The sequence below is a fragment of the Poecilia reticulata genome, linkage group LG3 (genome assembly GCF_000633615.1).
Source record: "Poecilia reticulata strain Guanapo linkage group LG3, Guppy_female_1.0+MT, whole genome shotgun sequence".
Lineage (NCBI taxonomy): Eukaryota > Metazoa > Chordata > Actinopteri > Cyprinodontiformes > Poeciliidae > Poecilia > Poecilia reticulata.
The window spans coordinates 25236593-25260642 of NC_024333.1; the positions used below are offsets into that span (position 1 = coordinate 25236593).

At 42.2% G+C, this 24050-nt stretch overlaps 1 protein-coding gene across 1 annotated transcript; it reads left to right on the forward strand.

Moving 5' to 3' along the window:
• The first annotated feature begins 79 nt into the window (after positions 1 to 79).
• On the forward strand, positions 80 to 11887 carry sall1a (spalt-like transcription factor 1a). Its single transcript, XM_008405559.2, has 3 exons — positions 80 to 1078; positions 5958 to 9367; positions 10201 to 11887. Exons 1-3 carry the CDS (start codon positions 1006 to 1008, stop codon positions 10645 to 10647), a joined length of 3930 nt encoding a protein of 1309 aa, XP_008403781.1. The 5' UTR covers positions 80 to 1005; the 3' UTR covers positions 10648 to 11887.
• Positions 11888 to 24050: the final 12163 nt, after the last annotated feature.

The window sequence follows — 24050 nt, forward strand, 5'->3', positions numbered from 1 at the left end:
GAGAGAGAGAGAGAGAGCGAAGGGAAAAAGGAGAGGATGTTAGAAGGAGGTGGAGGTGAGTGGCGGAGTGACTGAATAGCCCGGTAACCAATCACGTCCTCGATGGGCCGGGCTCCGAGTTCGTCCCGCTGCCGCTTCACGGGCCCTCAAAGTTTGTTTATTCGCAGAGCGCTGTGCATGATGAAAACGTGTTAGTTAAGTAACTCCCTTTCTGCAAATAATAATCTAATAAAACGCTGTTTTTGCTTTTGGATGTCCCGAATCAGCAGCGTGGACTTTTTAAAGGAACGCGTCTTTTCGCGTGGAACGTTTGATGCCGGTTTTTCTKTCTTTCCGTTTTTTGCTTTAATGTTTTTGTTTTGTTTTGTTTTTGTTTTTTCCTTGGCACACGAAACTCTCCAGGCAGTTTGGTTTTCARCGTAACAAGAACCCGAATCCCAACCATCTTTATGCCAGAGCGCTGCAAAGTGAGAGAAAGAGAAAGAGAGAGAGAGAGAAGAAAGTTTGCCGAGAGAACGGCGGAGGCTGCGGTGCGCATCTATCCAAACTGATCGCCGCTGAATCTGCGTGAACGACCAAAAGATCCGGCCGCAGGAATGGACTCGAGAAGCTGACATTCCCCTGTAGTAGTCCAGATAAGCCCCTGGCTTGGCTCACAGAAGGGGTTAAACCGAATCCAAAGGGAGTTTGGRAAAGCCAGCCTTTCTTTCCCGTACGGATCAACTCATTGGGTGGGAGCTGAGAGAGAGACAAGAGTCCCCAGCAAATCAGGAGCTAATTGATTAAAGAGACTTCATTTGAATAGGAGGGGGGCTGGCGAGGTGCCAATCGCCTTTCAAAGAAGCCCCCCCTCCAGCCCTCCACCACCTCCGTATGATTAATCGCACAGCATTATTGATAATCATAACGGGGCACATGCGCGGTGGATGGGCTCGATTTACGTAATTTTTGAGGAGGTTTTGTAGTCATTTTTTTTATTCTTTGCCTGCTGATGTGCCAGCCAGCATGTCGCGGAGGAAACAAGCGAAGCCGCAACACTTCCAGTCCGACCCTCATCTGCCTTTACCGGAGCACAATGGTGAGTGAGTCTGCCCCTGCTTCTGTACGAGAGCGGCCACTTTCTACCCGTGTTCTATAGAAACCTGACGGGAAAGCTGATCTTTAAAGTTACAACAAAAAAATCTATCTTTGACTTCTAACAGAACTTTGATATTTTCTTAAATCACTTTTTTTTATTTTTTTTATTTTTTTTTTGGCAAATAAGATTTTAATCACTTTCATAATCAGTCATCTGTACTAAACAAACTTAAAATAATTTAGAAAGTAAACKGAATTTACACATCTCTGAACGTTTGCGTTCTTTAAGTTTTAAAATCTATCTGTATCTGAATTAAAAATAAAATAAAAATAAAAAAAAACTCACGCCGGGCGCAGTGTTTGCTGGACTCCCCTCCGTGCGCCGACACGGACCACCCTGTCTCTCCGACCGGGACCCCGCTCCCCCGGCTTCAGTCCTGCGCTATGAAGACGAGGCGCTCTCGGCGTTTCCGCTCTTTTAAGGAAAGTCACGATAACAAGTTGCTCCTTGTCTCTTTACATGTCTGCGCTTYATTTAACGGGAGTTWAGACGGATTAAAACATCCACAATGTAGTTCAAAAAAAGAGAGAAAGATAATAAAATACTTTTTCYACTTKGTTTTTCCACATTCTGAAAGGATCGACTCATCTTTACAATTTTTTTTKSYYMAAAAMYWAAARKTYMRSCYYMMMMYKGRWKRRRMSSSSMMMMYYCMAARKKSMAMCCYYYTTTTTTTYTCTTTTTTTTAATATATATATTTCTTGATGTAAATTAGCGCCGGCCACAGATAAGGTAGTCATTTTATTTCGTCTGCCTACAAACACCATTTCGCTTTCACAGTTGTGTATTTGCATGCGGCGTGTGAATCCTTTATGTTTGGTTTTTGCTCCAAAAATGAGGGACGAGTTTGCACAAAGTGACATTCGAAAGTGCGACTGCATAGGAGCCGAGTCTCTCAGTGTTTTTGGAGCTATAGGAAAATGGCATAGAACCTGGAGTTGATTCCATTTTTGCAAGGTTTTCAGAGTTTAAGACATACATGAATGAAACTGTGCTTGATAAGGACGTTAGATAACTTACATGGCGTGTGTTTTGTTTAGTCACACGTAATACCGAGCGCTCATTACTAAGAACAGAGAACATCTTTTGTTTTTCTTCTAAAAATAAAAGTTAACAGTATATTAATCAAACGTCTGCTTGAAATATTTTCACTCCTTACTCTGGTCTGCTGAGGAGTTCACAACACTAWATGAGAATAAAAATAAGATGCAGTAAATAAAAATGAAAGATGCATCTGATCTTACTCAGGTCCTATTTAAGGCCTTCAAATGCAACACACACATTGTAAATATTTTTTCCTAAATGTTACAAAATAGTGCTTAATTATTTCTTGAGAAAGAAACGTGSAAGCACTTTTGCAGTCCAGYTCATGTATTTTWWTTWTTTTTTCTGGGAGGGGGCATGCTAGTTCAAGCAATACTTAAAAGTAAATCTCTGAGTGTTGTGTACATTCTTCYCAATTTCAATAACTTAAAAAGTCACTTTTTTTYCACTCAAGTATATTCYCTGCTATTTTGCATGTAGAAGTAAATACAAGTGTCCCATATGTGTGTAATTGTCCAACAATTATACACGACGTAGACGTCGTCTGTGTGAGTTTAGAAATCTTTGGCTGAGACAGTGCCAGTGTTATTGAAAGAGTTTTGTGAGAGCTGTGCGATGCGGAAGTGAAACAGAGAGTTGTGATGCTGAGGGCGCTGCAGTTGCCTGGGAGGTCGGGCATGAGAGCCGCGGAGGGTGGGATGTCGAGCTGTTTTAACCTTTGCCAGTGGCCCCTCTGTGTGGAGGTGATCAGAGTTCAGGGCCCAGTGTGTTCCTCTCAGCCCTGTCATTGAGCGTGCTGATCGGAGCTGCAGGCGGCCCAGCAAGGCCTCGACTTTTTATTTAAGTGTGTGGTGTGTGACTGCGGGGCCTTATCAATGTCGTGTCCATCCCCTTGCGCCCTATCAGAGTGGACCCCCCTGGAAGAGAAGACTGGGTAGGCAGCCCCCTTCCCCACCCCCCCCATTTTTTTACACTGTTGTTCCCTTCAAAGACAGAGTGCAGTTGCTTGTCAACCTGCCAGTGTTTATGTGGTGTGAGTCTAGGTGTAGCATGAAAGACTTGCTTTGTGTCTTTCCCTCCCCTTAAGTTTTAATCGTGTCACCGGGGCAGAGCTTCTGAGATGTGAGTCTCTTCCTGGACCTTCGGCAGCTTTTAGTGGAACCCCATCCAGTGTTCTGTGGGCTGGAGACGACGTGAACAGAAACCCCTCTGAAGTTACAAGTGTCAGGAAGCTCACAGAGGCCCCCTGCGAAAAAATAACGTAGGATCTCTCAAAGCTCGCCTTTAAATTTTTCGACTAATCCCTGCTTTTCAAAATCTGTCCTCCGACTCTTCGTCTTTTCTAACTCCTTTTAGTGTTGCACCCTTTCTTTGTGCACAAACTCTATAGACATTTTGCACAATCCTTCATACCTACTTGACTTTATCTTAATTTTAATTCGAAGTTAATCCTTGCTATTCTGGGACTTAAGCCTAATGCTAGCATCTGCGTTGTTGGTTATACTTGTCTTATGTGGTCAGTGGATTTGTGGTGATGAATTGACTCAGATTTGATTCGTCTTTGGTCATCAAGTAAAATATGGCAAAGTTTGAAGATCAAATTTGTAGTTCTGGGAAGTTACTGATGTAAACAATATTCTTTTGGCTTGTAAAAATATCATTACTGTTTTCTGCTGTCGTTGTTTTAACTTAACACTGAACAAGGCAAGATGAGACCTACCGTTGCAGTATTAGTCAAATACGAGTACTGTTTAATAGTGGCTTAATTAATAACAAGACAAATGGCCAATTTTAAGTTTGCTTTATTTTTTTTACTTGATCTTACAGCAAAAGTTTWATTGGATTTGCATTAAAACTTTTTAKCATATTTTTGACATATTTGAAATTAGGAAGATAACTATAAATTTATTGCATGCTTTTTTATTTTAAAGTGAAAGTTTGTTTCAAATATTCTGTTTTTCCAACAAGGTTTCTTGGTAGTATTTTATTGTAGTATTTTCTTTTAGACACTAATGCACGCATTAACTCAAAAAGACATAGTTTATTTAAGATTAACCTCGCATTTCTCCAAAGAAATTAATAATTAATACTTAATATTTTTTTCTTTTTGAGTGTATTCCAAATTCCTGTGTGTTTTTCCATTTTTGTCACTCTCCGTTTGTGTAAAGTGGAGGGGGAAAAAAAAGATATATCTTTTTTAATTTTTGTAATCTTTGCACACGCGTATACACACACACACTCACGCACGTAGCCTTTTTTTTTCTTTAAAATTTAACACTCTGATTGTAGGTCGGCGGGTGGGTGGAAGGGGGGATTTAACATGAAAAGTTATCATTAAAGTTGAATCTTCCGTGTTTGCATGGTTTGGTGGTGTGAGGGCCGGGGTTTACTGTCATGGCAACTTTGCGTTATCCAGTGTCTCTGAGCGGAGAAACATTGAGGGAGATAATCCCTGAATTAAACAGGATCTGCTTTGAGTCGACTGGGATGAGCAGAGGGCCAGGCTGCGCCGACGATCCCCGCCGCTCCCATGCTGCGCGAACAATGGGAAGGCATCCTGTCTCTCTGTGGGGCAGGGCTGCGCTCCTCTGGGTTTCATTTGCAAATGAATTCTTGGCGCTGATGAAAGTGTTTTGAGGGGCCGGAGCCACAATGAAAGGGATTCATAGAGAAATGCAATTTGTAAATCAACTTGTATGTTAAATAGCAAGATTTTAGTGTGACAAAGAGGGACGTGAATGAGGAAAGTCTGGGGCGCAGCGGTTGCTCTGGGGGCAGGGTGTTGTCTTCCCTTTTCACTATCTGAATTATCATGTTTTAATAAAAAGGAATATTTAGAAAACCTGTTTCTCTGTGCATGCCAGTTAGAGTCATAGCTTTTAAACGATTGTCTGAGTAAAAGCAGAAGTTTCTGTCTGCAATGCTTGTTCATTGAGCTGGCTTGTCAGTTTTGGCAAGTTTGTGATGCAGACTAGAATATACAGTGCTAGCCCTCTGCGTGATAAAACACACTTTTTAAAATTCTGTAAACTTTATCAGACTTTTTCGGTTTTTCCATTTTCAGTAAATTGCAGTTTTTTCTACAGCAAATTTGTCAGATAATTTTTTTTAKTCMGTCATGGCTTTATATGTTATATATATTCTAGTTGGTGTAAATAAATCTGGGCATCACWAKCTGTGTTGTTTTTGCCTCACTGTGACTGCGGGGATGGTGGAGACAAATTAGTTTAGTGACATGGATAACCTGTCCAAGTTGCCCATAGTTGGCTGAAAATGAGCAAAGTTGACAGCAAATTGAAAGTCTAATAAGTCTTCAAATGCTTTTTTCTTTCACCGAATGGACAAGAAGACTTTGAAGGGCATGAGTTATAGGAAATCAATGCTTTTCTATGAAATTTCATTAAGAACCAATGTCCTCGCTTCACTCTGTTTTATATTTTGATGGATTATCTGAAGAAAATGATTACCTTCTGCGGGCCYGATGAAACTCATACACACATCTCTAAAGATCTCTTTTAAACWATATTTGCATAGCTTCTATTGATTTGATATCTCGGCTTATCATGTTTCTGCGGTTACTGTGTTGAATAAAGCGTTTTTTTAAATTTTCTTGGCTTATTGTTGTCTTAGARTCATTGTTTTTGTGAGCACTTCAAAAGGATAAGTGTAAAACTGATTAACTTAAGATTAACAACAATGGAAGCTGACAAGATAAAGCTGCTTTTTCAGCTGTAAAATATCTCTAATCACTAATCCTCTGTTTCCTATTTTTCAGGGGACACGGAACCTTGCTCCGAGGACCCCCCCTGCAAGGAGTCAGACGCCCATGTCTGCAGCAGATGTTGCGCTGAGTTCTTTGAACTTTCAGATCTCGAGGAACACCAGAAAAATTGCACTAAGAATCAGTTAGTTTTGATAGTGAATGAAAATCCTGCCTCCCCTGCTGGAAGTTTCTCACCCGGGTCTCCTTCCCATAATCCTGATGACCAGATGAATGACACAGCTAATAACACTGATCAAACAGAGTGCAGTGACCTTTTGGAGCCCAACATCCTTGAAAAAGACGAATCCATGGATGTGGATGTTTCCGGAATGAGCAGTGGCCACGAAGAGGAAGGCGGTCAAATAGAGAGTGGGAGCTCTATTGATACAGTCAGTGGCCATGCAGGGAGGGGCACCGCTGGCCCTGCAGTAGGTACTTCAGCAATCTCTGCCTCACTACCTCAGGTCAGTAACCTCACTGAACTGGGAAACTTCTCTATGATCAACAGCAATGTCATAATTGAAAATCTGCAGAGCACTAAGGTGGCCGTGGCTCAATTCTCCCAAGAGAACAGGTCCACTGGAGGGCCCAGRGTGGCTGTGCCAGCCCTAATGGAGCAGCTTTTAGCCCTGCAACAGCAGCAGATCCACCAGCTGCAGCTCATAGAGCAAATTCGTCATCAGATACTACTATTAGCKTCTCAGTCCCCAGAAATGCAGGTACCCCCGACTTCTGCTCCAGGCGCAATGGGGCCTGCTGCCAGCCCACTGACCACACTCAGCTCACATCTCTCTCAACAGCTGGCTGCAGCCGCAGGCCTCGCGCAGAACCTGGCAAGTCAGTCAGCCAGCATTAGTAGCCTAAAACAGCTGGCTGCAGCAGCGCAGCTACCTCAGCCCAACCCAAGCAGTAGTGAGACATCTCAGAGTGTTACGACACTGGGACCATCAACAGTCAATCCTCAGTCCTCTGACAAGAGGCCTAGTGTTATGAGTAGCCTCCACTCTCAGCTAAGTAACTCCTCGCTTCCTAAAACATCAGCGCCAGCATTTGGAATAGGTAGCTTGCTAAGTTCTGCAGTGAATCCCCTTCTACCTCAGCCCCCACCTGGAAACCCCATGTTCTCAAGCTCGCTGCCCAGTGTTGGCACCACTGTTGAGGACCTAAACTCTCTAGCTGTTCTAGCCCAACAGAGAAAAGGCAAGCCACCAAATGTAACTTCATTTGAACACAAAACTAGCTCCGATGAGGCTTTCTTCAAACATAAGTGCAGGTTTTGTGGCAAGGTATTTGGAAGTGATAGTGCCTTGCAAATCCATCTTCGCTCTCACACTGGCGAGAGACCATACAAGTGTAATATCTGTGGTAATCGCTTCTCCACCCGAGGTAACCTGAAGGTGCATTTCCAGCGTCATAAAGAAAAATACCCTCATATCCAGATGAACCCGTATCCTGTCCCTGAGCATCTAGACAACATACCAACAAGTACTGGTATACCATATGGTATGTCCATGCCACCTGAGAAACCTGTTACCAGCTGGCTTGACAGTAAACCAGTTTTACCCACTCTGACCACCTCAGTTGGTATGCTTCTTCCACCAACTATGCCGAGTTTGCCCCATTTCATCAAAAAGGAAGATCATTCTATAGCCATAGCTAGCCCTTCTGTTACTGCAAAGCATGACTCAGGTGCAACTGAGTTTTTAGATAAAAGTAACAACAATGTGTCTGAAGAGGGTGAAGGTGCAACTTTGCCTACCTCAAATGGAAAAACTGAAGAAAGAAGCCACTCATCAGTCTTAATGACAAATGTGAGCTCTACATTAGAGAGTACTGCAGAATATACAACTTCTAACAGCCCACCCATGATGACCAACCCACTCATGCCTCTTTTGACTGATCAGTTCAAAGCTAAGTTTCCTTTTGGAGGTATCTTGGATCCTCTCCAGGGGTCAGAGACCTCCAAACTGCAGCAGCTTGTGGAAAACATTGACAGGAAGGTGACAGACCCAAACGAATGTGTCATCTGCCACCGGGTGCTGAGCTGCCAGAGTGCTCTAAAAATGCACTATCGCACTCACACAGGGGAGAGGCCGTTTAAGTGTAAAATTTGTGGCAGAGCATTCACCACCAAGGGRAATCTAAAGACCCACTACAGTGTTCACAGGGCTATGCCTCCTCTAAGAGTTCAACACTCCTGCCCCATTTGTCAGAAAAAGTTCACAAATGCCGTGGTTCTACAGCAACATATTCGCATGCATATGGGTGGGCAGATCCCCAACACCCCTCTGCCAGAGAGTTATCCAGAGTCCATGGCATCTGATACTGGCTCATTCGAGGAGAGAAACTTTGATGATCTTGACAATTTCTCTGATGACAACTTAGAGGGTATGGAAGAAGGCCCAGATAGCAGTGTGCCAGACACACCCAGGTCAGTTGATGCTTCCCAAGACAGTCTGTGTAACTCACCAACTCCCCATGAAATGGGAAACCAAGAGGGGCAGGAGAAAAGTGGTCAAGAAAATTCTCAGAGTAATGAAATGGAAGAGGTTCCAATCAGTCAGTTGAAGCTTAGTGCAAATGGCTTTGTTGAGGGGGATTGCCTCACCAATGACTCCTCATCTCTCGGAGGGGATGTTGAAAGCCAAAGTGCYGGGAGTCCAGCTGTGTCAGAATCTACCTCCTCCATGCAGGCGCCATCCCCCACTAGCATGCAGCCACAAGCACGCAAATCTCCCAGCCTTGAAGAAAGGCACCAGAGGGCCTTATCTATGGACCACACCGGTGCAAGCCTCCTGCACTCTCACCCCTCCAACATCGGAGCCCTAGATCTGACATCTGTCAATCCCTCAAAAGACCCTCTGGGCATGATATTTCCCTTCCGTGAGCGTAGCACCATCAAAAACACATCTTGTGACATCTGTGGAAAAACCTTTGCTTGTCAGAGTGCCTTGGACATTCACTATCGAAGCCATACCAAAGAGCGACCATTTATTTGCACGGCTTGTAACAGAGGTTTTTCCACCAAGGGTAACCTCAAGCAGCACATGTTAACTCATCAAATGAGAGACCTGCCCTCCCAGCTCTTCGAGCCCTCAAACACCAGCCTGTCCTCTAGCCCAACTCCTTCTCTCCTCTCTGTTGGGTCTCTCAGCAAACCTGAGGTCAATGGCTTCCTCCACGGCCTCCACCAAGAGAACAAGGACGTCACCCCAGGCTTAGTCACGTCATCTGCATCCACCTCCCCGGTGCTCTCTGCAGCTCCGCCACGCAGGACTCCAAAACAACATTTCTGCAACACCTGTGGGAAGTGTTTCTCCTCATCTAGTGCCCTACAAATCCATGAAAGAACCCACACGGGGGAAAAACCATTTGCTTGCAGCATCTGTGGTCGGGCTTTCACCACCAAAGGAAACCTCAAGGTAAATTAAAAAGAAAATAAGAAATACAATGCTAGGCCTTGTGGTTAGTTGTACTCCACTTGTTATATAAGTTGAAGTTGAATGTGATGAACTAAAAATGAGATCAGTGCACAGAGTTAGTTATAATAGTGATCTAGGTCAGAGGGTGTTTTTCCACAGGGAAAGTCACATGCTTACATCAGTCAGAAAAGCATCTGCTCAATGATCAACAGAAACTTGTAACTAGAGTGCACAGAACATAAAAAAAAAAACATTTTAGTGCCAAATTCTGGTCTCAAACAAAATCTACTTCCAAGTTAGCTTCTAAGATTTCATTTTCAGAAATATATATTCATCTTAAGCTTAAGTTCTTTRCCTATTTTTTAGTTGTAAATAAAATAATTTTTAAAATACAATTTAAAAAAGTTGTATTTACGGATTACGAAGAGGAAGAAGTGTTTATGAAAACACGGTATCAACAGATGTGAAACGCCACATCTATTGTTGTCTGATGTAATACAAAGAGACAGTATAATTTGGCACAAACTGGGTAGGTTTCCGTGAGATGAGCAAATTAAAGTTMAGATTAAACACTATGGGTCAGTCTTGCCAAAATAAGATGTTTACAGCCTGTTGGTACCTCACACAGCATAGGCAGCTAACCAKGCTGCAGCTCCCTGGGTGTGAAGCCATTTAAATACCGTCAAGCATTATGATTATTTTTTTCCATTGCATCATCTCATGTGCAGCTCCTGTGGCCAAGATTGTAAACAACACTAATTTTCATCCCTTTCTGTGTCTGTCCTCCCCTCCTTCTGTTCCTTTTATTCCCTCCTCCCTCTCCACCTGCATAGGTCCACATGGGCACACACATGTGGAACAGTGCTCCTGCCAGACGTGGCCGCAGGCTCTCTGTGGACGGACCAATGGCCTTCTTGGGCACAAACCCAGTCAAGTTCCCTGAAATCTTTCAGAAAGACATGACATCAAGGCATCAAGTGAGCAACGGAGATCCGGCTAGCTTCTGGAACCAGTACGCTGCGGCCTTTTCCAATGGGCTGGCGATGAAGACAAATGAAATCTCCGTCATCCAGAATGGAGGCATCCCACCTCTGTCGGGCGGAGTGGGAAACGGGGGSAGCTCTCCGATAGGCGGCCTCACAGGCAGCCTGGACAAGCTGCACAGTGCAGAGCCCAACGCCGCTCTYGCCGGCCTCGAGAAAATGGCCAACACAGAGAACGGGTCCCACTTCCGGTTCACACGCTTCATGGAGGACAATAAAGAGATTGTCACCAATTAGACTGCAGTGCTCCCGTGTTGGGCACAGACACGCAGAGGTGCCTCTAGGCACCGTGAACATATGTGTACACACGGAGAAGAGGAGGCCGGAAGAAAACAAGACGAGGATAAAAATCAACTGAACTGCTCTGCTCACCATTGAATCTTTACGGACACTCGTGTGAAGACAAGTTGCTTTTTTTGTACAATGTACATGTTATAGTTTTACGGAGCTTATTTATTAGTGATTATAACCTTGCTTGAAAACAAGTGGAAACATTAACAGTTAGGGTTTGTTTATTTTTAAAACCAGAATGGGTATGTATGGGTGCTTTAAATATGTGCTTCAGAGACTTAGAAAATCTGGTTGGATAACCTAACCTTGGCATTAAGTTATTTTCTGTCTGTAGTAGCTATAACTGAGCTGTCTGTGTTCATGTGATACATTAGCCCTGTAATAAAACAAACGTTCTGTAAATAATGTACACTGATCTCCTGTAGATGGTCTAACATCTGTGTGTTTCCCTTCCCCTATTCGAGACAAAACAATGACATTCAAGCAAGGGACAAAATGATGTGGTAGTTCCTATTTTCTAGTTGTTATTTACCTTTATCTTATTTAAAGAAGACAAAATATTAAAGTTTGCTACATTTCACGAGTTTCTTTAGTGTTAACTTGTTTTATTGTTACAGTCCCTGGCTATTTTACTTTTCATTTTTCTGTTTACTTACATTTTTTCCTTCTCTCTCTTTTTTTTTTTTTTTTCCTTTTTGTTGCTCTTGTCTTGAGGGGAGCAAGACGTTTACACAGAGGGGGGATATTCTGTCGGGTTTATTTTATTTGGAGCTGTGGCAGCCAATCAGTCGAGACGGACTCTCCTTTAGTTTCTCAGCTGGATTTCCACATTGCTGCTATGTCCCAGCATCCTCCCTATGTCATCAAGTGCAAAGTCATGTGTTGAAGCTTCTGTAAATACATTCAGATTTGGAAATGCAACTTCCTTTGTGGGATAATGTACATACTGATCACATGAGAAGTCCATCACGGCCAGAAATGGGTGGGTGGGGGGTACAAACTGAGAGCGTTTTTATAAATATAAATATATATTGGGTATGACAACCTTCGGACTGTTACATGCACTTTCTTGGAAAGTTGGAAGATCTTTATGGGTCCAGTTTCTCTACACTTTAATACCTACTAACAACTAAGATACTGTAATTCTTTACTCTAATAATCAAATACATCAGTTTTCCAAAAGAAAMATCTTGTGTGTGTCTGTGTGCTTTTATTCTCTTTGTAAAGAAAAAAAGAAATGCATTCTCGGTTTTTTTTGTTGTTTTTTTTTTTGTTTTTTTACATTTTTCCGCATTAATTCAATTGATTAAACTTGAAATATGTTTTGAGCTTCATATTTTTAAATAATCACGGTTTTGTATTTATTTTTTGACGTGAGATTAAAGTTTCCCACTTTAATTTAAAAATAAGTTTGTGATGTAAATTTCAAAAAGGAAGAAAAAAAATCGAGCAAARCAATGTCTTTAGCTTAAGCATTAATTAACACTTTTTGACTTTTAAGAAGGCTTGTATTTCGGAGTTGAAACTAATTGCGTCTCTTCTTCTTTTTTTTTTTCTTAATTCGACAAAAATCCGGCGCAATGAGCGCTATCACCATGCCAAATTTCCGATTGTTTAAATTTTTTTGTCTTACCTAAAAAAAAAAAAAGAATCCTCCAGCTGCATTCAATTTAACACATCGCTGCACATCCTGCAGCGCAGGATCTGCTCGTTTCTCCCCAGTCCAGCATCCTCGGCGCGCTCCCTCCTCTCTTTTCCTTTCCTCTTCTCGAAACCTTCCCCCCCACCACCCGCACCGCCAAAAAAAAAAAAAAAATCCCCAATATTTACGTTTTAGATTTCAAGACGTTGAAGCTAAATGATCCTTGCCCACAGCGCCCGCTTTCTTTTTAACAGTCACATGTGTTCCCCTGAGCTGTGTTGGCGCAGCGCGTCGGCTTCCTGAGAGATTCCTTCAAAGACAGAAAGAAAAACAAAACTGATCCACATTCCTGCCTAATTAGGACAAATACTTCCTCTCCTCCTCTTTATTTAATTTTTTCCCCCATATAGCTCATATTTGAACTACAACGGAATAAAAGTGATTATTGTTAAATATTTTAAAAGAAACTTATAAAATGGATAAATAAATAAATAAATAAATAATCCGGTATATTTTAGTTTAAAATAATAATTATATCAAAAACATGAACTTCAGCAAATGCCAGGTTCCAGAGTGGAGCAGAAACGTCCAATAAAACCTGCCTTCTTTACCTCTGTGTGAGCCCTACCAGCACCAAGCATGGATTGGACTCCCTCCCCTCCCAATTCCTTGCTTACGTATCGATTGAGCTGTGCAGTATTACAGAAACACTTGAATCTCAGGTGGCAGGAATGTGTACGATTGATCTCTTCCACTGTGGCTCCCCAGCAGTGGCTTTTTGCTCTACAACACGCAGCACCACAGGAAGAGCCGGGCGAACACACTGAAACACAATCGCTGCTCAGTAAGAGGKGGGGGGGGGGCTGCCCCAGTCTGACCTGCACACAGTTTATTCTGGTGCTGCTGGGAGTCTATGAAACTGTCAGAGGCACACGCACGCACGCACACACACACACACACACACACACACGCACGCACGCACGCACGCACACACACACGCATGCAAACATGCATCTATAAAGCAAGATTCCTTTTCAGACTCTTGCCTTAAGTTTTATTTTTTCTAATTTGAGACAAACGGCTCGATGGTCTGCAGTGACTGAAGAGGATGGGAACCATCAGCTCAGAAACATTACTCTCTTTAGCTGTAAGCCACTCCTGTGCACTTACTGTACACTCAAAGGTTCATTAAAGGATTGGACTTTAGTAAGAGCTGTGTGTGCAGCTGCTGCATCGCAAAAGTCAAACCATTCGTCTCCAGTGGAAATCAGCTTGCACTAGAAATCCCTTTGTCAAGAGTTTCAGAACTCCTAAACTTTATTATGTTTGAATGTATAGACAGATCAGATGTTAAAAGAAACTAAAAAAAAATATGTTTAGTTATGCCAAGTTATTAAAGAAGAAAGAACATATGCACTGGGTAGCAAGTTCCAGTGGACCTTGTGATGTGTGTGTGCGTTAAATTGAATCTGACAGAAGTAAAATACAGGGGGAAGAAGGCAGGAATGAAAGAAACAAATAGCTCCTTCTTGACTCAGGCATTAGTTGAATCTGTTTCATTATCTGTTTCATCCTTCAGTCAGGGGGAGATGAAGCTGCAGGAAGGGTACACCCCCCCCCCCAACCAACACACCATGCCCCCTCCCACAGCCTGCGCCTTGTGCTGTCAGGCCTCCCGAGTCGATACAAACCGTAGCCTGGGGCCCTGCCGGGGCTCCCCACTGAGGGGTTCTGGCCTAACACTGGGAGATCAAAGACCTACTGGGAACAATGGAGAACCAAGCGCCGGCCACTTTCCACACACACCTGCCCACGCTGTCAGTCACACTCAGGTGACGGATCTTAAAGGAGGAGTGTACCACTTTAACGGCACACCTGTGTGGGATTTRATCATTTCTAGGATTTATCAGCGTCAGCCTCTTCTATCTGCTTTTGGTGTCACCTTTAAGTATTTGACTCTCTTCATAATAAGCGCCATTAGATTTGCCTGAAACTGCATTTAAATTCACTTGTTTCAATTTACAGCATTTTATATTATACCTGTGAATGCCAAAATACAAAACACGAGTGAATCAAAAACTGAAATTTTAGAAAGTTAATTTTTAGTCGGACACATATTTCGTATAGATTCATCATACACAGAGCGTGTTTTCACATTTTTTTAATTATTATTATTCCCTACCGCTAATAAAAACCAAACATTTCTTAGAAAATTTAAGCATTACATAAAATCACTAAAACATTTTTTAATTCCAGAAATGTTATGATATATTGATGCTTTACCACCTGACAGTAACTGTAACCCTTTGCAAGGTGGGTAAACTTCAAAAGTCATTCCCAAAGAAGCTGGCCATTCAAATTGTGCTGTATWCAAGCATATGGAAAATTGAATCAAAGGGAAAAGTTTGAAATAAAATGGTGCATAAACAAGAAGGAGAATCTCACCCAGGAGAGAATTAGGAGCTGAAGATGATTCAAAAGTTTGAGGAAGATTCACAATTGGTCAGAGCTTCAACTGTACTGTACATAACAGAGTCATAACATATAGTATAGTGATATGTTTGCATTACAAATGCTTTTTTATTGATCACATGTCAATTAAACTGAATTTTAGGTTTTCATTAAATGCTAAGCAGCACTCACAAGCAACAGCCTATAAAATATAGGCCTGAAATATATGAGCTCCATATTTTTTAAATAATCACTGTTTTAAATTTAGTTTTTGATGTGAGATTAAAATTTYCTGCTTTATTTTAAAATTAAGGTTGTGAAAAATAAGAAAGCTGTTATYGAGCAAAGCAATTTCTTTAGTTTGACTGTGGCCAGGATATGAACCAACAGGGGTACAACGATGCCACCACGCAGCCCAAACTCTCTGTCAATAAAGCAGAAAACTCAAATATACATAAAACATCAGAGGAGGAATCAAACTGTAAGAGTATCAAAAATGTTTCACTTTTTTACACTGGCATTGTCTTAGCTTGTAATTTTTGTTGTTCAACCAAGTTCTRCTTCAGAGTTCTGAAGATTTAGGGTTTTTCTTTGCTTGGTTTATTTTTATGGGCTAGTCATGTGGAGACCATCCAACAGCCAGGCTCATTTATCTTCCAGTTCATCTGCTCCTTGGCTTTTGTGTGGTGAGAAAGAGTGGAACCGGCCCATATTGCGTTTCATGACCTATTGTGTCAAAGGAGTACCCAGACAAACAGGTGGGAGCCCTAATGTGAGCCCTTCCTGGACCAGACTCACCAAACTACGGGTTCCTTGGGTCATTCTTTAATAAGGCACCCATGCTTGCAGAACGGCCTCAAGTTCTCGGTTTCGCTCGTCATTGGATGGGAACATTCTGGGATGCTAATGAGCATACACTGGAGAATTGTCTCAAACACAGTGCTCCTGCTATCTGTATCTCCCAGTTTATCATCACCACTGAAATTGCAAGGCCGTTTTCTTGGGCTCTTACTGCGAGGCAGACATTTAGGCCATTGTGATGCTAATTCTTTAAAATTTGAAATCCAGAGTTTGTTCCTTTCAGGTCAGGAGAAGTTTATGAGACTGGGYCTTTTTGACAAAGCACAAGCACCTTTTTTGTTATCACAGACAAACCTGGTGTCACGGGTTGTCCTGCTTGCCCCTAAAGGCAAATTTAATTTAATGTGCATTTCCATTTTAAGATGAATCACATGTTTCCTTGTTTTGTACAGTAGAATGGAGACAGATCGTCTTTCTCTGGTTTTAAAGAACAGCTTCAAGATTAAGTAGGCTGATTGTGGCGCTTTCACCATCAGAATTACGCCTGGTAACCCTAGACCGGCCTGTCTGCTCTGGGGCTTAAACACACACACAGTTGGGGACACTCTCTGTTAATGTCATCTCAGAGATTCAGTTTCCTAATCACAATCTTACCTCGAGTCCCACAACCTCTGACACATATTCTTTCTCACAGTGTCAAAGCGTTCTAGTCAGACAGAGATATATTCCTCGGTTGCAGAATGAGGTATTGATATTAGGATGTCAAGATGAGATGTCAGGGTGGCTCRGAGAAGCCCTTCAGCTGGTTGTCAGGTGCGTTTGATTCCATAGGTGAACTGGAGATCTGGCTTGATTTTATTGAATTTGTCATTTTCGGCCTGGGAGTGAAAGAGGCACCTGTGCGCTGCCGTAAGAGCCCGCRATGCAGCCGCCACCCGCATTAACGTTGACAACTGATGTGCAGGGACAAGCCTGAAGCAGTTGATTTTTTATTCTTTTGAAAGCAGCCCGTCCAGTGTACATTATTCATAAGGTGAAACAGCTGAAAGGATATTTACCTTGTCAAATTTCTCAWAAAAGGGTCCTTGGGCACAACAGGAAAAAAAAAATGGTGGTGGTGGGGGGGTGACAGTCACCCTTGGTTACGACAACAAAAACGTAGCTATTTTAAAGTAGGTTCTTCGCCCTGCCAGGCTCAAATTGAAGACTGTTGGACTTGTGGATAATGACCACCCACATCAAAGTTAAAGTTTAAAACGGTGCCTAAATATYCGAGGTCCTCCGCAGTGAAAGTTTGCTTTATTTTATTGCCACTTTTGACATTTTGATCAAACATCTGCAAATGGGCCCTTTTTGAAAGTTTTCTTTTTGGATATCAATCTCCACTGCAGATTTTCATTTGGTTTCATTTATTAAGGGCAAAAAGCTATCCAAACCAACCTGACCCTGTGTAAAACTTAATTGCCCCCTAAATCTAATGGCTAGTTTGGCAACTGTTGGCAATTACAACTGTCATCAAGCATTTGCAATTTATTGGCAATAACTCTTTACATTACAAGGGAGGAATTTCGGTCCATTCTTCATAGCAGGTTGCTTTTAATTCTTGCACAATGGAGTTCTTTTCAGCACAAATAGCATGTATGAAATCCTTTAATTATCTCCAGGTCCTGAAGCAGTGCACGGTCCCACACCATCACTCTATCCTTGCATGGTTTGTTTTTGTCAGTATGTCAGTATGAAGCTTTGCATCTTTTCAAACTGTATTCAGTTTTCCTAAAATGTTAAGTTAATTCTACAAAGGTGGGCAATCATCTTTTCACATGGAGGTTGTTTGATTTTGAATGTTTTTTTTTGTTGTTTTTTTTGTTTATTTATTCAGTTGATCTTTGCCTGGTTTTAAAATATAATGTAAAGAAACATGTAACAAAAAATAAAAACTGGAAGAAATTTGTAAGACTACAATACTTTTCCACAGGCCTGTAAATCTGGACTTTGATTTGGCCATTCTAAGACATTACCTTTCTTTTAATCTAAACWATTTAATTTCAACTCTGCTTGTATGTGTAGGGTAATCTAAAATACTTTCTTTCAGTATTAGTCTATTTTTACTGTAATTCCTTCGGTTCTGACAAACTCTGCAGTCCGTGCTGAAGAAAAGCATATTTTTAGACCTTGGGAGGAAGCCGGAGTACTCAGACAAAACTCACACATGCATACGCAGAACATGCAAACTCCATGCTTTCTTACTGCAAAGCAACAATGCTATACAATCTGTGCTCCTGTGCAGCCTAGAAGCCTTAGAAATTTGCACGAAGGATTCAAATTGAAGGCTGTTGTACAGTAGCTTGTGTGCTGACCACACTCATCAAAGTAAAGGTGAAAAACAATGACTGATTACTGAAGTTAATCCACTTTGATATAAAGTTCCTTTATTTTACTCTCACAGTTGGGATTGTTTGTTTGTGTAGCGTATCTTCTGGAAAAGAAGCCCTTTTGAAAACTTTGTTAGTCTTAGTTTTCTCATTGGACACAGTGATGTAGACATAAGGAAAGCGCTTTCCTCTGTGAATTGTACAATCAAAGGTAAGATAAGCGATCCATTAGGTCATGGTAATTCCCACAATGTTCTGCTTGATATGGAGATGTGTGCGTGTGTGTGTGGGTGGGTTCATAACTTAGCTGCACCACCAGAGTTGGACATTGACTCCCACTTGTTCCTCTAGCGATAAGAAGGCATAGCTCGAGTATTCACCGAATGGCAAATGTTACATTTAGGTGATTTCATTCAAGTTTGCATTCGCAGCATCATGGGTGGACTTTCTTCCTGAGAACACGYTTTCCTCATGCTCAGTTAAGTTTGTGCCACCTGTGATTAATAAGAAATATCCCAGATCCAGCAGGTTAATGTTTAATCAATCAACTGGGAGAGAAGCTTCTAAATGGGCTGGTTTATTTTTAACCATCACATGCATCGCATTAACAGCACCAAGGTCTTACGCAGCCAAATCTAATTATTTTTGTTTTCAGCTAACGTTTATCAATCCGTGGTGGGAATTTTTAACAAGCTTATCTGTCATCCTGAGGAAACGTTGGAAAAACAAGACTGCTATCTGGGATGTGAGGATTCTGAATTGAAGCACAGGTTAAAAATTTTAGGTGTTTGGGGGGGAAAAAAAATCACAGAACAGTCAATGTTTATAAGTTTAAACTCCAGTTATTTCAGTAATATTATAAATGATTTACTGTTTTATTTTCCTCTGTGCTTGCGTTCGGGGTATTTTGTGTGTTCTCTTCCGTGGGAGCTGCTGCTGTGTTATGGGACAAAGCACCTGCGCTATGAAATCAACACCCCACTCAGCAATAATGCTTTCTGAAGCCTGGCTAGTTTACGAAGGAATCGATCCAAATAAAAGCAGCAGATAAAATTGACTGACCCTCATATACTTAATTATTGCAGCTATTTGACCAAATAGCATTTTTTCAGGATGCTCTGTGTCACAGGCCATCAATATTCCTTTAATCGCTGTTAGTTATTGCCCTACTTTGTTACTGCTGTGGATGGCCGGTCTCCAGTGGTCAGTTTGGCCCAGGGCAGCRAGGGAATGAGATGCTAAATGGTTGCGCAAACAATTTGATTATACTGTTTAATTCCTGTCATATAGATCTGCCGGGCCTGCTGATGCACTCATTTCTGTGAAGGCTGTACAGCAGAATGCTGACCTGCCYGCCTCACACGATCGGGTCTGAAAGAGAGATGCTTTTTCCCCTTCTGTGGCTTTGGGATCAATAGTAGCTGCTCAGTGGGTATGGGCCATGTCTTGCAGGTTTCACCTCTGAACACTCACCTTTTAACTCATTTATGGAGGGTCTTGTTCCACATCTAGCCTGAGAAGAAAAGCTGAAAACTCTTGCRTGTCTTTACCTTAAAGTGCTGTAACACTAGGAGAGCCGAGGGTTAACTTTACCAGATGAAACAAACCACCTCGGCCAAGTGAAAAATGAGAAATGAGAAGGGGCAAACTCCCAAACCCAGTTGCCCAGCTCCACAAAATTAACATTTCAATTCAAAACCAATAATAACGCATTGTGTCTGGCATGAATGAGTGCTGCTGCAAAGGGAAGGCGATACCTCCTGTTCCTGTGTCAATGAAAAAGCTCCTTCATCTTGTACTAAAGGGCCCACACAGTCTGAGGTCAGCCAGTCAGCCTTGGTTACACTGCACAGGCATGCCTGGGAAGACGGCTCGAGCATCCCGGTGCCGTTACAAAAGCCAGGAACTATAAACACACATACACACACATGCACAAAAACATTCGTGTCATGTACTGCATGAGGCTGATGCCTCTTAAGTTTTGCCAAGTGCTACTTAGCACTCTGAAAGAAATGTACACTAGGCAATCTTTGAAATGAGCTGTAGTGACTAATTGCAATCTCATATGGTCATTTTATGCTTGGAAGCATGTTATGATTTGAAACTGAATACTTTTATGAAGGTAAATAATCCCTAGATGTGCATTCCACTTGCTTCACCCTCCACTGGTCTGTTGGAGCCGAACTCAAAAGTACGTGACACTTATCTCCAAGATACTCAGCCACACGGTTTTCATACTCTTCATGTCAAACCTTCCCATATGATCACTGACAGCGCTTTCCGGGCACTTAAAAGCAACATCACACCTGGGCTTCTGAGATGAGAGCTAGAGGCCAGAGTCAGTGACTCGGCCAAGAAGGTGTCAGAGTTGACCTCCGCCACATTGCCCTGTATGAGAGAGGAATACAGGGCAATTTAAAGGAATACTGGCCTTCTCGCGACTGAACTGAAGAAGCTCAGGAACCTGTCTGCTGGCTGTCTGGCACAACTGATGCAATGTGTTAAGTGTGAGTTATTTCTTGCAGATACTGCTTTGTCTGCAGTCAGGAGGCTTGTCTGGGTGAGTAAGCCTCAGTCTGCAGTGGCTGATGCTCCTCGTGTGTGTTCGCCTCCGAGCATTTTGTTTGGAGATGGTGGTTAAAAAATTCAACAACATGAGTCCTGCGCAGAAATGTATAATGTTTAATTGAGGCGTCACAAAAGATTTACAGTTTTTCAGATCTCTGCTGTGCCTTGCAGAAGTATTTATACCACTTGAACTTTTTCCACATTTTTACACATTGCAATTCCATTACATGCTTAACACGTTTTGTTAAACACGTGCTTTAGCAAAATGTGTGTAGTTGGAGGCAAGGGATTCACAGCTTACAAAATATTTAAAATATTTTTTTTATCTTGTCCAGGAAAATCTGAAAAGTGCGTCATGTAACTGTATTTAAACCTTCCATCAGTCATTCTTCTTCACAAAACAGCTCGAGAAACAGACTTTACAAAAGACCCTCTTTCAGCAAAACAAATATATGTAGGGTGTATTCATTTATTTGTCACCAGATTTGTTTATTGTCAAGAAATAGAATTGCTTGAGTAGCAAAAACTCCACCCTGCCCCAAAAATAGATTTTCTAGTTACTGTACATATATCTCAAAAAGTGCTGGGCATCTGTTAACTCTAATAAAATTACGACAGAAAGGTAAAGGGTCATGGAGCCGGCGGGGGGAGGTCAGTATCAATTCTGTTTGTCCAKGTGCAGCTTCCATGACTGAGCATTATTTATGAAACATTTATTGCACAGCAAAGAAAGCATCTGACCCTGCTGCTTCCAGCAAAGACCCCAGCTCCCCTAATAGGTTGCTGTTGGGATTGCTCCCCGCTTAGATTGTCAATGACTCCGTCTTGATCTGAGGATTAGGCCAGTCGTTCCAATTACAGCCTGGTGCCTTGAGGTTTGTCAGGCACTGACACAGACGCCTGTCGATGGCCCTGGTGCATATTCCGAGACCTTGCTGAGTGACAGGCGCCAGCATGCCAAGAGGCCATGACGCTCTGGGAGTGTGTCTATACGTCTTGCGAGTTTCTTTGCTCACCCATGTCATAGTTCTCTCCCACAAATAAACCCCCTCCTACAGCGTCTATACCATGAAGGCTGATCAGTGTGAAAGTGTGCGGTGTTTTGTTTCCATGGTGAGAGCTCCTAATGACTGTCTTTCCTCCGCAGATGGAGGAGCTTGAATACCAGGGTAAGTGTGTTGATGCATCTGCAAGCTATTAAGTGATGAGGTGGACGTCTTTATGGTGTTCCGGATACAGGTTAGGGTGTTAAAACTTTAATGGAAGAGTCAGGAAAAAGAAGAAACTATAATTACCTTTTATGATTACAGAAATTAACCAATGGACCATCAGCACCTTGAAAAAGGAATCTTCACAAATTTTTAGCTTATACAGTTATAAAGCATCATCAATCTCTTTCTAATCCAGGAATTACGCCACAATCATATTATTGTGCAACCTTCAAACTGTTTATGTACACCRTATAGCTTAGGGCATTTTACACCATAAAAAAGTTTTTAATCCAAAAAATTAAATAGTTAAGTGTAAGGCACTAAGTTTTATTTGATTTAAAAGTCACCTTAAAAACTTTGAGAGCAGTATTACTGAAGATGGTAATTAAGACCCTGCCAACAAAAGTCTGTTTATGACGCTGAGAATTGGAACCGGCTGGCCCCTTGTGCCCTTTCTTGCCATCCGGTACATCAGCTCACATTAAAGACAAACTTGACTTGAAAGCGGTCTCCTGTGGCCATTTTGGGCTTTACCTGGCTGGGCCCCAGTAGACAAGACTCAACCTCCTGGTGCTCTGTGGTGCRCTCCCCCACAGTTCAGGCTGTAGAAAGGTGTCCAGTCACCTTATGTGGGACAAGAGCAACAAAAAGTACGGTCTCCCTTCAAAAGGACCTKTGAATCGCTCTTTATCTGACCMCATCCTCTGAGACCAATTTGCCATGTGGACCGTACCAGGAGTCAAAGCAAAACAATGCTGACATCTTCAAGCAATAATACTGAGAACCAGGACTCACTAATGGCAACATTTACATGAAACGCTGAGTGCTTTCTTTCAAAACCACCCAGTCATYAGTGTTTTTTAGTTTAAAAGTTTGTTATTGTTGCCCTGTGACAGACTGGTGACCTGTCCAGGGTGTACCCCACCTCTCGCCCGAAACGTTAGCTGGAGATAGGCACCAACACTCCTCCCGACCCCACTAGGGACAAGGATGTACAGAAGATGGATGGATGGATGTACAGAAGATGGATGGATGGATGGATGGATGGATGGATGGATGGATGGATGGATGGATGGATGGATGGATGGATGGATGGATGGATGGATGGATGGATGGATGGAGTTCATTATTGTGATAATTTGTGTTAAACTGTTTATAAACTATAACTCTCAGTGTGCAGTGGAGCAATTCACAGCAACAGTGGAAAGAAGAGCCTTGTTCCCCAAGTATGAAACCAAGCTTCTCAACCGGAAAAAATGGATTGCTTCCCAGGSGATCTAGAGGCAGGCTCTACCTTGGGCAGAGGAGCTCAAGTGTCTTGGTTTCTTGTTCAGCGTGATGCAAGATGGAGGCTTAAAGTAGAACTGCTGTTTCTTCACTTTGAATGAATTCGCTGGAGGTGATTGAGATACGTGACCAGTAGTCTGAGTGTCTCTCACTGGAGGTTTTCCAGGCAAGACTTACTGCACATAGTTTGTGGCCTGGAAATGCTTTTGGATCTCCTAGAATGAGCTTGAGAGTGTCACTACGGAGAGCAATGCCTGGTGTTTCCCCTGCAATCTGATCTCAAAAAAGAAGGATAAATGGATGGAGACATTTGCAAAGGTCTACTTGGTGTCTCCACAGTCAGTCATGTGCAAACCAAACCTTTGCAGGCAGAAAGATTAGGATTGGCCACTCCGGATGTCTGTACTCACCTGAAATGCAAAGAAATCTTAACTGGGCAAAGAATGTAGCAAAGAAAAAGGATACCATGGACTATTGCCCTGCAGGGTAATTCCCACAAATCTTCACTGAGAGAATAAAAAGGACTGCAGACGAACAAAATATTCATGCAAGTAAAAACATACATGTTGAATGGACTGAAAAGTAAGGAAGGGTGGCTTATGAGGTGTTTGTATGAAAATTAAGACATAAGTTTAATATTTAAACATCGACACAAAGAGCACTTATGAGGATTACATAACTTCATATTTTTGTTGGGTTATTTTATTTTCACTGGGGGAAAAAAAGTAGAAAAGTGCAATAAACTTCACTTTACTAATGAAAGCTGTGACAAAAACTGTATTACYAAATGTTGTTGACAAAATGCATCAAGAGGAAGAGCTATCGTGTAACAGGCTAGCCCTGCTCTCGAAGCACAGACATGGCTGCTGATGTGTATCTACAGCTCAGTGGTGAGTCAGAGGGGCTAGGCAGAGCAAACTGACATGGCTTGGCTGAACTTAACCGCCTCTCATCTGGTCATCTCTGCCCAACCCCTCCCCACTCCATCTACATGCACACACACACACACGCACACAC